The sequence below is a fragment of the Zalophus californianus genome, chromosome 8 (assembly GCF_009762305.2).
Source record: "Zalophus californianus isolate mZalCal1 chromosome 8, mZalCal1.pri.v2, whole genome shotgun sequence".
Taxonomy (NCBI): domain Eukaryota; kingdom Metazoa; phylum Chordata; class Mammalia; order Carnivora; family Otariidae; genus Zalophus; species Zalophus californianus.
In genome coordinates, this window is record NC_045602.1 from 137147685 (window position 1) to 137161941 (window position 14257).

The 14257-nt window shown below is 33.3% G+C and overlaps 1 protein-coding gene across 6 annotated transcripts in view; it reads right to left on the reverse strand.

Moving 5' to 3' along the window:
• The window catches only part of SYCP2 (synaptonemal complex protein 2), a 101005-nt gene that overhangs the window by 74150 nt on the left and 12598 nt on the right, over positions 1-14257 (reverse strand). For 4 of the 6 annotated variants that reach the window (XM_027623505.1, XM_027623504.1, XM_027623501.1 and 1 more), the window contains exons 2-11: positions 7811-7872; positions 6739-6882; positions 5831-5959; positions 4947-5051; positions 4478-4502; positions 2293-2378; positions 1579-1664; positions 1272-1306; positions 292-434; positions 156-208 (exon numbers count right to left, since the gene is read on the reverse strand). In XM_027623505.1, the coding sequence (XP_027479306.1) occupies positions 156-208; positions 292-434; positions 1272-1306; positions 1579-1664; positions 2293-2378; positions 4478-4502; positions 4947-5051; positions 5831-5959; positions 6739-6882; positions 7811-7834 (830 nt within the window). In that variant the 5' untranslated portion in view covers positions 7835-7872. Of the gene's footprint in view, positions 1-155; positions 209-291; positions 435-1271; positions 1307-1578; positions 1665-2292; positions 2379-4477; positions 4503-4946; positions 5052-5830; positions 5960-6738; positions 6883-7507; positions 7645-7810; positions 7873-14257 lie in introns of all 6 variants that reach the window. The other 2 variants (XM_027623506.1, XM_027623503.1) reach the window with 2 other exon arrangements.

Sequence of the window (14257 nt, forward strand, 5' to 3'; positions counted from 1 at the left end):
TATTACATGGTGTTATAATAAGATATTGTTTTAAATATCCCTGTGTATTTTACATCCCAAAAGACAAAATAAATTTTAAAGGTTCAACACTGTGTTCTTCTCCCTTTTGAGCTAGTTCTTTATCAGTAAATGGTTGACTACTGTATTAAGTTTACCTTCTCTTGTCTCCAAGCATGCCATTTACAAGGTTGAGAAATACTCTGCAATCCTAATTTAAAAAAAAAGAGACTTTTAAAAAGTATAGTAATAAAAAAAAAACTGTTGTTATTTTGTTGTTTTTATACTACTTACCGTTTCAAATTCAGAGTCTTTAATTCCTTTAAATGCATTAGCAATAAAATCCATTGAAAACCACTGACATGCCAGTTCTTGTCTTTGTTTTTCTGTAGTCATTCTACATAGTGCTTCTACGATACCTACTTGTAAGTCATAATCTTAAAAAAAATTGTTAATGTATTATTGGAAATTATGAAAAATAAGTTTATAAAAGTCATTGTTTATAAGGAATTAGAACAAGCAAGAGAAACAAGAAAATATTAGTGTCATTCACTCATCTTTTGCCATTTTGTTCATATGGATTAGAAAGATCTCATCAGCTCAGAAATGAATACAGCCCAAATAACAAATTTACTAATAGAAGAAAGGAGTAAAACTTTTTTTTTTAAAGGATATTTGAAAGAAACTCCTAAATATTCAAAGACTAGGCCATTCCATTATTAGAGTTGTGAATTGCAAAACAACTCACATGATAGTCTATAAATCACAGAAACTTTTACTTTATATGATGGTTATAGTTATTCCAAAGTATTTTAACCAGTGGTTTGTTCTATATGTAAATCACTACACCAAAATTTTCTCATATGAAACTTCGAAAAGATTGAGTTCTTTTAATAAACACATTGTTTAAAAACAAATCTGTAAGCCCCCCAAATATTAAACCTCCAAATTCATGAAATACCTTTTGAGGAATTTCTTAGGGAAAGTAGTTCAAATATGTTAGAAAATTAAGTTATTATTCATAAATCTACCATTAGGCACAATTTATATGTGAAGACTCTTACTGTCATGTTTAATTATTATTTTAGTCTCACAGATATAGATCATTTAATCACCTATTAGTAATTAAAAATTGCTTGATTGTACATAATTTATAATTTCCTCACATAATCTCACTACATCATGTTAATATTATTTTGACTAAAGAGATATTATATTCTATTAATAAATTTGGAATAATTTCAAATATGAACATTTTGAGAAAGCATACTTACCTCCAGCATCTAAAATCCTTTCTCCCAAACTACTCCTGTAAATCAAAATAATAGATTACATACCAAACTAGTCCCAATTAAATAAAAAAACCCACATATCTGGGGGGAGAAAACTTCACTAAAATTTACAATTGGCTAGTATCACAGACTTTTGCAGAAAATAGAGCCATAAATTATATTAGAAATCTACAACAGTTTATCAGTTTTAATTATTAATGCAACTCATGGTTGTCTTATAGCCTTATAAAATATCCTTTAAATTCTTAACCAGAACCACTAATTAAAGCAACATAGTACAAATTATTACATGAGAATTAACATTTCTTGGTTAAAGAGTATTTTCCTGGCTTCTTGAGGCATTTTGTCAAGCATAGCATTCATTTTTTTTAGAGTCTAGAAAAGAAAAAAAGATAATGCATTAACTTTATATATCCAGTGAAACATTATTTAGAGAAATATTCTAGGTATACAAACTTAGAAGCCTATTTTTTTTCTTAAGCACAGCATTTTATGCAGGGAATTGGAAAGGGTGGAGGAAAAAATATGAAGTATAAAAATAGTGAATACAAAAAAACATGAAACAAAGGATATCAAGAATTAAACATAACATGATTCCAGTTACACTCTTTGCAATAAGACATACGCTTATTACTCTATTATAACAACTCAAGCAAAAATTATTACCTGATATTTATTCTTATGTTTATATAAGCGTACACACATACATATACTAGTACAAGTTATTTTTAGCATTTAAAAGCTGAGAACTCCTAATATCTGGATGGTATAATTTATTTTCATACGAGCTAGATGCATACATAAACACAAATAGCTATGAATTTTCAATAAATATTTGGGTAACATAGTTACCACATCGGGCAATGAATTAAGACAACAGAAATACACTACATAATTAATTTAGTACCAAGAAAATATAATTATTCCTTTTGATGAATTGCTACTAAATTTGCTTCACTCTCTTGTTTTTAGGTTTAAAAGAAAATCTAACAAATAACTTTACCTCCTGCTGAATACAAATATTCACTCTTGCGTCAATAACCAGGACACAGATTCGAGGCACGAAACTTTCCACCACTTGCCTTTTACCTGAAAGTGTTAAATCATTAATGAATGTGCATTTTAAATGGCAATCTTGTATGCGTTAATGAAAGAGTGTACTAGTTCAGAGAGGCCCGCGGACTGTCCTGCGCAGCAGCAGGAAACATGAAACCCAGGTCCTACCTCTCCCACTAACTAGCTACTACGTGGCTTTGAAAAAATACCTTTCAACAGATGTGACTCATCTTAACTCTGGCAAAGGCATAACTTCAGATTCAGCTTCTCCTTTAAGCCCTAAGGTAGGACTTTTTCAGATGAAATAAACATAGTTCAAAAGCGGAAAGTTCTATCGTTAAGTTCTTAATGAAAACTGGCCTCACTGATTTAGTCATATATCGAAAGTTCCATAACGGCCATAAACACTCCTCGACGTAAAGATCTAAATATCTTGACCTTTTTTCTAAAGTTAACCCTATTCTCAAAAGACAAGGCTTTATCAATACTAAATAGATTCAGAGGAATTTGCCACATGCTATTTCATAATGCAAATTTAAAAAATAATTTTAAATAATGGCAATACTACAACCGAAAATACACAACTTTCCAAAGTGACTACACTGAAGGTAAAAAAGAGAACAAAATCACTCAATTAGGTAAAAAGATATATTTACTTAAAAAAAACACTTGGATTACTTCATATTCACTGGTGCTTTAGGATTGTTTTCTTCCCTAAAAACTTAGGAATTTAAGCTAGATTATATGTCAACTATAAAGCAATCAATGAAAAGGTAGCATTAAAATAGCAATTGAGGTTTTAAAACTTTTTGGCTTTGAAGGCAAACTGTTCCTTTATTTATAAACAATTCACCAGCCTCAATGACCAATCCTAGGTAATTCTTCTTCAACCAACAGAAATAATTTGTTGGAGTACTTGCTTGGCATAAAACAATGACCATTCACAAGTGAGGATGAGTTGTTATGTGTTCTACATATTAAAAATTCTGTCTCATTAGATCAAGAGTTGGCAAATTATGGCCCACAAACCAAATCCACACCACTGCCCATTTTGTATGGCTCTATTATTCATCAGCAGGTACTCTACGGAAATATCTGAATGACTGAACCAGCGGTATCAAAGTGAATTTCATTCTATTCTCATGTACTTAACCAGTATCAGATACCACTGAATGGCTTCAGTAATTAGCATGGGCTACAGAGTTGATGTTTCTTAATCAATTCAAACCAAAATTACAAGGCAAAAATCATTCTTATATGAGAAACTTATACTTCCCTGAAGTCATTTCAATGAAAGTAAGGTTATCTGAATCACAAGTAATGCCAAACTGTTTTATACATTTCCCAGGCTGTCAAAAATTAAAACAAGGAGTGACATCTCCATTCCCACCCAAATTTATAGGAGTATGTTTTTCTAAGCTCCAATTACAGGTTCAGCAGCATTTCTGGACACTGATGAAGTACAAAGGAAATTTCCATATTTCAAAATCCATTTAAATGTTCAGCTGAGGGCTTCCACCTAGCCTTCAGTTGTAAGTGATTCATCTGCGATGCAATGACATTCTAAAAGGCAATATTAAGAATCTAATATAATTCCATAAATGCTTTCCAAGTGATGAACATGCTCAATTAAAAATCAAGCTCATGAATTGATATCAGTATTTGGCATTATCTGCATGAAAAGACATTTTCTAATGCAATTTACATAAAATCTCATTACAGATAAGCGTAAAAAAATGAACATTTGCAACCAATTCTGATTAAGAGCAAACTAACTCTGAGCCTTAATTAAATGAAATGTCATCCCCTCAAAAGAGTGCTTTCTCATTAGTTGACCTATATTACAAAAACACTGTATTCAATTATTGTAGTATCTTGAATTGTATCAATAAGATATCTGTGGAAATCTGTTTTCTTTCTTGTTATATAAGTACCTATATAATATCCTTGATCTCTTTTGCTTGGCCCTAATATAAAGCTTAAAATGTTTACTATCTGGTCCTTTACAGAAAAAGGTTGTTGATCCCTAAATTAGCTTCCTAATATTAGGACAATACTCTGAGGATTGCAAAGTCATACTAAAACCCTAATAGCAAATTATTGTTTTAAAAGAAATAAAATATTTCTTATACCTTCATCATTGATGTCATGTATGACCTGAAAAAAAGTGAATATTTAATTTGTATTTATTATCTTGTATTATAAACCATTATGTTGTATTGATACAGTAGTAAATATTAAAATAGTATTACAGTAACAGATCACATTTGAATTCACCATGTAATTAACTTTTATTTATTAACTATTCAATTTTATTAATTTTATTAATTATTAATTATAATATAAATATTAATATTTATATATAAATATAAATTAAATTATATATAAATAAATTATATATAATTTATATATAAATATAAATAAATTAAAATAAATATTAATAATTATTAATCAGGATAAGTGCTTTATACAATCTGAACAGACTAATCCAATCAAGCCACTAACCAATCTGTTAGTGACTTAGGCTCTGGACATATAGAACACGAATTGTATTTTAAATAAACACATGCTTGTAAGATTGGTTAACCAATGTGATTTTACCATCAGAAGATCAAATAAGTCTTCTATCATATTTATAACTGCCTCATCTTTTGAATTTCCTCGACTGAGAATAATCTCCTTTGATTTTTCAAACCAGGCAACCATGTAAAAAAAGAAATGTATACACTAGTTACTTTGAATTCAATTTTAATAATTTTAAGAATGTACTTATCTTGCATAAACAGTAAACCTAGGAATAAACATTAAAAATAAAAATTCCAGTATTATATGAAAAGAAATTTTGTGTTTTTAAACATCTTTGTTGTTTTCATTTTTTGGTAACTCACTATATTTTAACATTCTTTAGATGGGAATGGATGAACTAATCCTAATTCTAGGCAGAAGACCTTGATTTCCCCTTTCAAATTCCTAGTTCAGGTACACTCATTAATAGATGAAAATAAATTATCATAAATTACACTCTTTTGGCATTATTATTATTTGAAAAGGTTTGGTGTTATTTTACTTTAATTAATTCTTATATTTGAGAATATACTACATCCTAGGTACTGTTCTTACCACTAGGTATACAGAAATGAATAAAACAAATAAAAATCAATATCCCACATTCTAGCATGGGAATTAGATAATAAACAATATAAAAAGCAAAACAAAGTGAGACAGTAAATAGATGAGAAAATAAAGGCCTCAGGAAGTCTTGTGACCTTAAATTCACATGATCATCAAGGAGCCTGGTATGTAGGGTGTCCTTTTGATCTTTATCTTTGTAACATAGACCTCAGGTTACAAAACTATTTATTTTACCTAAAGCTTTATGTAAAGTCCCCAAATGTATATTTCAACAGTTTGAACATTTATTTTATTAGAAAACACACCTTGAATACTATTTCCCCTCACATAAATATTACATATTCTGTACTTATCTTTTGGACCAGTCCTTGTTTTATCATATTTGTAAGTCCAGCTTGCCCCAATATAGTGATATTTCTGCCACATCTTCCAAAAGAAACCAAAATGGTTGAAACTGCTTGGATATCCTTTTTATTAAGCTCCTAAAACAAAAAATATACATTTAAACATCTGTAAATACAAAATAGTGTGGAACTGGCACTGTGCTTAGGAGTATTGTAATCCTTACAAATCCTCAAAGTTAGCTCCTACCACCATCTCCATATTGCAAAATATGGAAGTGCGCTTTAGAGAAACAAGGCCTAAAGCCACCAGCCTGTGAATGACAAATCCAGTATAAAAATGCAGATTTGTGTAAATTCAAGAAACTTTAGATGATGGTACAATGAATCAGTTACCTTCCATTCTAAACAGCTCCATACATTTAACTAACGGAAATAAAAAATGTTTACTCAATCTTTTAGATTCATAACAAATCTCAGATACGGTGGGAGATGGTCAATAATCACATTTTCTCCTGCATAAAAATACATTACATATAATAAATTGAGTCCAGGATTTTGGATAAATTTTGTTTATTTTTGAAAGCACCAAGCACCATCTCGATAACATAAATATGCTGAGAGGTTTTTTAAAAAGTTTTTCAAACTTCAAACAGGTAAACTATTTTTCCTCAGTTTAGGCCACACTTAGTAATGGTAATGCTATGTAAACATAACTTTCTGTATATTGTATTTAGAAAAGAGTAGTCTAATATGTTATTTGGGACTCTTCAGATTTTTTTAAAAATTAGCACTTATTCATATAATTATAAGCAAGTTTGCCAAAGCCTTTTTATTCATTTCTCCCAAAGGAGTATTTCTTCCTAAAAAGAGTGCTATCCAATAATTTTAACAATCATTCAACAAAAAGGAGTATTTACCCTGCATACAAGGTCATCCAACTTGTGGAAAAACTGCTTGCTGCATTTAATCTTCACATCTTCACAAATATCAATTTCTAAAAGTGTTTTCAAAGGCTTGAAATCATTTTTCCTTAAAGCATCATCAATGCATTTTTCTAACTGCTAGAGAAATACAGTAATGGCACAGAGATTGAATCAAAACCAAAATTAGTCACCGTATGCAATCCAGTAATTCAAGAATTGTTGTCCCATGAAAATTCTCAAAAGAGCTTATATCAATTCACTTATTTAAAAAAAAAAAGCTGTCCACTACTAAATTTGGAGAAACAGAGAGAGATCAAGCTTCTTTCATAATAGCAAGATTCTACATTAAAAATACATGTATATTCTACTAATTTTCCACTTCATATCCTTTATTATAAAGTCATCATTATGTCGAGTTCAAAAAAGAAACCTATTAATGAAAGAAATAAAATAAACTTTATAGTAACTAATACTTAACATCATGGATAAAACCGTAACACATCTGAATATCAATTTCTTAATGAGGTTTAAATAGTTTTAAAAAATGCATAAAGAGAGACAAAAGCACTGATTGGAAACTATATCAATATAATTTAAGATTTACATATATAATTTATATTATACATTTATAACCTTTACAAAACCCACCATCCTTACTACTAAAGTATAACATCACTAATAAGGAATTTTTATACTATAATCTGATCACCAGATTTGGTGGTAAATTGCATACATGTTAAATAGATATATTAAAACTTCTTACCAAAATGCCCTGACATAAAAATATCCAGGCATAAATTATACATGAATGACTGCATAATTCTTTTCAATGTAAAAGGCATATGTAAATCATCAGCATCTTTCATACCTCATAAATAACAGATTTTGAAAAGAAACCTACTGAAAAAATGAAAGAGTAACATTTTAAATTATTCCACTCTTGACCATTTCATAAAAACAAATAAGCTTCATTTTTCCTAAAAATATGGCACTTAACACCTATAAACAAACAAAAGTGATTTTAGGAATCAAAATACTTCCTTCCTTTTGGTCTAGGACTACATACCTGGAGATCTGGTCTTATGGGCATTTTGATTTAATTTTAAAACAGCAAGGCAAAACAAACACCTGTAAAACAAAACATATGCTTTCAGTATCTTACAATCTATTGTTTGTTTATTGTTCAAAATCTTAATACGCATAAATAAGCATCGGTGCTTACACCAAAGGCAATAAATAATTTCAAGTTCCTCACTGTTTATGAAATTACACATGTGAACCTGGGCAAGGAAGTTTCTGGAGGAAAGCCTGAAGATCATTTATTCAAGCCTTCTTTTTTTTATAGATTACTTAAATAAATATCGCAAGTCTTGCCAAAGGCCACAAAACTAGTTAGTGAAAAAATACAAACCTGGACCTCTCTCATTAGGAATTTCTGCTATACTTGTTCCAACTTTGGGAACAAGAAGAAAAATAATCTTGAATTATTGTAAATGAAATTCAGTCTAGTAACATAATATTTAAGAAGGAGAGAATATGCAAGTGTATGGCCAAAGACTAGGCTATATGAGAATAGAGAAATATGCAATGAAAAGAGGAAAAGAAAACCTAAGCACACTGTCCCTTCAAAGAGTAGAAACAGGAATCAACAGGGTTATGCTTTAGCACCACCTACCATGTTTCTTTTTTTAAGATTTTATTTATTTATATGAGAGAGAAAGAGCAGGAGGAGAGGCAGAGGGAGAGGGACAAGCAGACTCCCCACTGAGCAGGGAGCCCAATGTGGGGCTTGATCCCAAGACCTTGAAATCAGGCCCTGAGCCAAAGGCAAACATTTAACCGACTGAGCCATCCAGGCGCCCCAACATCACCTACCATCTTGACAAAAGCATCTACCATTTTCAAGTGTGATTTGGCAATTAGCTCTATAAAGGAAAAGAAAGAGCATCTTTTCTAGATATTATAACTGGAACAATTTAAAAATAATCTGTACTATGAAAAGCTTCATAATAGAAACACCAGGAAATCAACATAGAGAGGTAATTAATTAACCCAAGATGAATACAGGACTACGTATTCATTTGAACAAGTGGTGTTAGTCCCAGCCTACTCTCTTGCAGATGTGCTAATAGAGAAATTTAAGTGCCAATGAGGGCATACATTTCAGGTAGACAAAAGCCATGAGCAAAAGAAAATCTCTTGTATTTTCAAATTAACTCTAGGGGGTAAAAAAAATCGATCCCCAGAGAAACATTTGCTCCATGTGCATAAGGAGCCAAGTCTAAAGATGTTTTTGCAGCACTGTTTTGAGTGGCAAAAATTCAAAAGTACCCAGATAGGAGTTAGGAATAGGAGGGAAGGTGAAGAATGAATAAAATGTGGTATATGATAATCAATTTTGTAAACATAACAGATGAACCAGAATTTTAGATATTTGCAGTCCATTTTAAGTTAAATTAGAAACATGTTGCCAAGTGATACATACTGTGTAATGGCATTTATGTGAAAAAAAAGAAACACTGTCTTATTTATGATTATATCTTTAGGAATAAGTATACACATATTTGTGCATGCTTGTGCGTGTGTGTGTGCGTGCATGTCTGTGTGTGTATTTATGTGGAGGTCAAGGGGGAGAGAGGCAGAGGGAGACTCTGCTGGGAGAGTTTGTCAGCTCACTGGGGTGGAAGAGTAGTGAGTTGCATAGGACTGTAAATTGCTGTTTGTCAAAGACAAGCTTTATCTGTATTTATGTTTACATGCCTTTTTAAAAGTACAATAAATTCTTGCCAAAATACAGGTAAGTGGGATCCAAAACATGGGACTGGTAAAATGTAGGTTGGGTTATTGTGAGGGGATGAAAATGACCAAGGCCAGCCTCCACAGTTAAGTAGCTGGGAAGTCCAACTGCTCCATCCAAACCTATTCAGGGCCTAGCTATGATTATGCCCCATCTGGTTGTGCTTGTCTGCTTTGGCCTATATACTAAAGGGGCAATTCTAGGCCCATGGCTAGCTGGGAATTTCAGTATACCAACAATGATTCTAAGATCTCTAAATAGCTGGTAGTCATTCTGTCATTTTGCCTGACTCAGAGAGCTCTGACCCAGAAAATATTGGAAACTCAGGGACCTACTCTTTGCTTCCCAAATTCCAAAGAAGGGGTTTGCCTATTTTCTACTTGGCTTCACTCTTTCCTTAATTCTCCCCAGGCCATCACAGAAATAGAAATTTAGACTGGTTCTGTTTGAGAATGTCATATCACACACTGTTACAAGATTTTAACATATATAGACTTGCTTCCTAGATAGAAAATGGGGTGGGGGGAGGGATATGAAAAGTATTATCTCAAATACAGAGGTAAGAAGTAAATACTGGAGGTCAACAAACAAAAGGTTGATTACTGAGAAACAATGTAGGCTAGAACCTTAAGCATCCACTACTGGCACTATTTTCATAAGCCTGAAGCTTAAGAGGGTAACTGTCTGCAGGAGGAACTATTTCTTGGGTGATATGATACAGAATATCACAAAGAAATGAAATGATAAAATGCATACAAGTAAAAGTTGAGATATGAAAGACAGATGCAGACATTCCAATATCTACCCAATAAGAATTCCAAAAATTATAAAAAAAAAATAATGGGGTAGCAACAGTTGAATAACATCCAAGAACTTTCCCAAAATAAAAACAGACATCCACACATTTAAAGTGTCCACAGAATACCAAAGAAGACAAATTTACAAACACTGTGAGGTTATTTCTGAATAATAAAAGAGAAAATCTTAACTCACAAAAGCAAAAACAAACAAAAGCATGCAAAAGAATAACGTAATAGATACCCTGTTCTCACAATAAATTTAGAAATCAGCTACAAAGTTAGCTTCAAACTTTCCCTTTACTTGGAAACTAAAATATGTTCCTTTGCAGGATATAAAAAGATGGAAAAGACTAAATATTTAAGTGAATATGTATACATACAAAAACCTTTAAGATGCAACCAAAGCAATACTTAAAGTGCAATCCATAGACTTGGATGAATCTATGAAAACATGAGGACCAGCAGAGGTAGCCCAAAGTACCAGGGTCATAGGACCTCCAGATGGTAAAGTTATTAAACAAATACTTTAAAGTAACTATAAATACTGTGTACATAAAGATTATTCAGAAACACTGAGAACTTTGGCAAATAACCAGAAACTAGGGTGGGGAGTAAGGAAGGCCACAGAAAATTTGAAAAAGAATCATATAATTCTAGAAACAAAAATAGTCAATTAACAAAATAAGAATAAAGTGGAAAGACATATAGATGAAAATTATAGAAATAGAAGCTATATCAGAAAAAAAAAATCCAGAAAGAAACAAAGATACACAAAAATAGGAGGAGGGAAACTAGAAGATAGAACAACACAAAGGACAAGTTTGAAGCCCTATGTATCTGGCACTGAAACCTTGGAGATAGTGAATGGGGCAGAAATAATTCCTAGGAAATGATGACAAAGAATTTCCCAAAACCAATAAAAGATATCAAACTATAGATTCAAAAAGCCCCATTAACCCCAGATGGAAAAAGAAAGAGAAAACTATACTCAGGTGCACTACAGAAACTGCTGAGAAAGACAAAAACATTAAAAGCTACCAGAGAGTAAAAGAAGATTACTTTTAAGTAGTATCAATAAGACTGATAGCTGACCAACAAAACTATGAAAGCAGAGGACTTAGAAGAGTATCTTTTTTAAAGTGCCTTAAGATTGGAGTTACCCTATGTGTTAGTCTCATATTTTTTTTAATTTTTTATTCTTATGTTAATCACCAGACATTACATCGTTAGTTTTTGATGTAGTGTTCCATGATTCATTGTTTGTGCATAACACCCAGTGCTCCATGCAGAACGTGCCCTCCTCAATACCCATCACCAGGCTAACCCATCCCCCCACCCCCTCCCCTCTAGAACCCTCAGTTTGTTTCTCAGAGTCCATCGTCTCTCATGGTTCGTCTCCCCCTCTGACTTACTCCCCTTCATTCTTCCCCTCCTGCTATCTTGTTGTTCTTTTTCTTAACATATGTTGCATTATTTGTTTCAGAAGTACAGATCTGTGATTCAACAGTCTTGCACAGCGCTCACCATACCACATACCCTCCCCAATGTCTATCACCCAGCCACCCAATCCCTCCCACCCCCCACCACTCCAGCAACCCTCAGTTTGTTTCCTGAGGTTAAAAATTCCTATTAGCGAGGTCATATGATACATGTCTTTCTCTGATTCACTTATTTCACTCAGCATAACACCCTCCAGTTCCAACCATGTCGTTGCAAATGGAAAGATCTCATTCCTTTCTGTGGCTGCATAATATTCCATTGTGTATATATACCACATCTTCTTTATCCATTCATCTCTCGATGGACATCTTGGCTCTTTCCACAGTTTGGCTATTGTGGACATTGCTGCTATAAACATTGGGGTGCATGTACCCTTTCGGATCCCTACATTTCTATCTTTGGGGTAAATACCCAGTAATGTAATTGCTGGATCCTATGGTAGCCCTATTTTCAACTGTTTGAGGAACCTCCATACTGTTCTCCAGAGGGGTTGCACCAGCTTGCATTCCCACCAACAGTGTAGGAGGGTTCCCCTTTCTCCACATCCCCACCATCTGTCGTTTCCTGACTTAATTCTAGCCATTCTGACGGGTGTGAGCTGGTATCTCATTGAGGTTTTGATTTGGATTTCCCTGATGCCGAGCGATGTTGAGCACTTTTTCATGTTTCTGTTGGCCATTTGGATGTCTTCTTTGGAAAAATGTCTGCTCATGGCTTCTGCCCATTTCTTGATTGGATCATTTGTTCTTTGGGTGTTGAGTTTGATAAGTTCTTTATAGATTTTGGATACCAGCCCTTTATCTGATAGGTCATTTGGAAATATTTTCTCCCATTCTATCAGTTGTCTTTGGGTTTTGTGGACTGTTTCTTTTGCTGTGCAAAAGCTTTTTATCTTGATGAAATCCGAACAATTCATTTTTGCCCTTGCTTTCCTTGCCTTTGGCAATGTTTCTAGGAAGAAGTTGCTGCGGCTGAGGTCAAAGAGGTTGCTACCTGTATTCTCCTTTAGGATTTTGATGGACTCCTGTCTCACATCTAGGTCTTTCAACCATTTGGAGTCTATTTTTGTGTGTGGTGTAAGGAAATGGTCCAGTTTCATTCTTCTGCATGTGGCAGTCCAATTTTCCCAGCACCATTTGTTGAAGAGACTGTCTTTATTCCACTGGACATTCTTTCCTGCTTTGTCAAAGATGAGTTGACCATAGAGTTGAGGGTCCATTTCTGGGCTCTCTATTCTGTTCCGTTGATCTATGTGTCTGTTTTTGTGCCAGTACCATACTGTCTTGATGATGACAGCTTTGCAATAGAGCTGGAAGTCTGGAATTGTGATGCCGCCAGCTTTGCTTTTCTTTTTCAATATTCCTCTGGCTATTCGGGGTCTCTTCTGGTTCCATAAAAATTTTAGGATTATTTGTTCCATTTCTTTGAAAAAAGTGGATGGTATTTTGATGGGGATTGCATTGAATATGTAGATTGCTTTAGGTAGCATTGACATCCTCAAAATGTTGGTTCTCCCAATCCATGAGCATGGAACGTTTTTCCATTTCTTTGTATCTTCCTCAATTTCTTTCCTGAGTATTTTATAGTTTTCTGAGTACAGATCCTTTGCCTCTTTGGTTAAATTTATTCCTAGGTATCTTATGGTTTTGGGTGCAATTGTAAATGGGATCGACTCCTTGATTTGTCTCTCTTCTGTCTTGTTGGTGTATAGGAATGCCACTAATTTCTGTGCATTGATTTTATATCCTGCTACTTTACTGAATTCCTGTATGAGTTCTAGCAGTTTTGGGGTGGAGTCTTTTGGGTTTTCCACATACAGTATCATATCATCTGCAAAGAGTGAGAGTTTGACTTCCTCTTTGCCAATTTGGATGCCTTTGATTTCTTTTTGTTGTCTGATTGCTGTGGCTAGGACTTCTGGTACTATGTTGAAAGCAGTGGTGATAGTGGACATCCCTGCCGTGTTCCTGACCTTAGGGGAAAAGCTCTCAGCTTTTCCCCATTGAGAATGATATTCGCTGTAGGTTTTTCATAGATGGCTTTTATGATATTGAGGTATGTACCCACTATCCCTATACTCTGAAGAGTTTTGATCAAGAAACGATGCTGTACTTTGTCAAATGCTTTTTCTGCATCTATTGAGAGGATCATATGACTCTTGTTCTTTCTTTTGTTAATGTATTGTATCACGTTGATTGATTTGCGGATGTTGAACCAACCTTGCAGCCCAGGGATAAATCCCACTTGGTCATGGTGAATAATCCTTTTAATGTACTGTTGGATCCTATTGGCTAGTATTTTGGTGAGAATTTTTGCATCCATGTTCATCAAGGATATTGGTCTGTAATTCTCCTTTTTGATGGGGTCTTTGTCTGGTTTTGGGATCAAGGTAATGGTGGCCTCATAAAATGAGTTT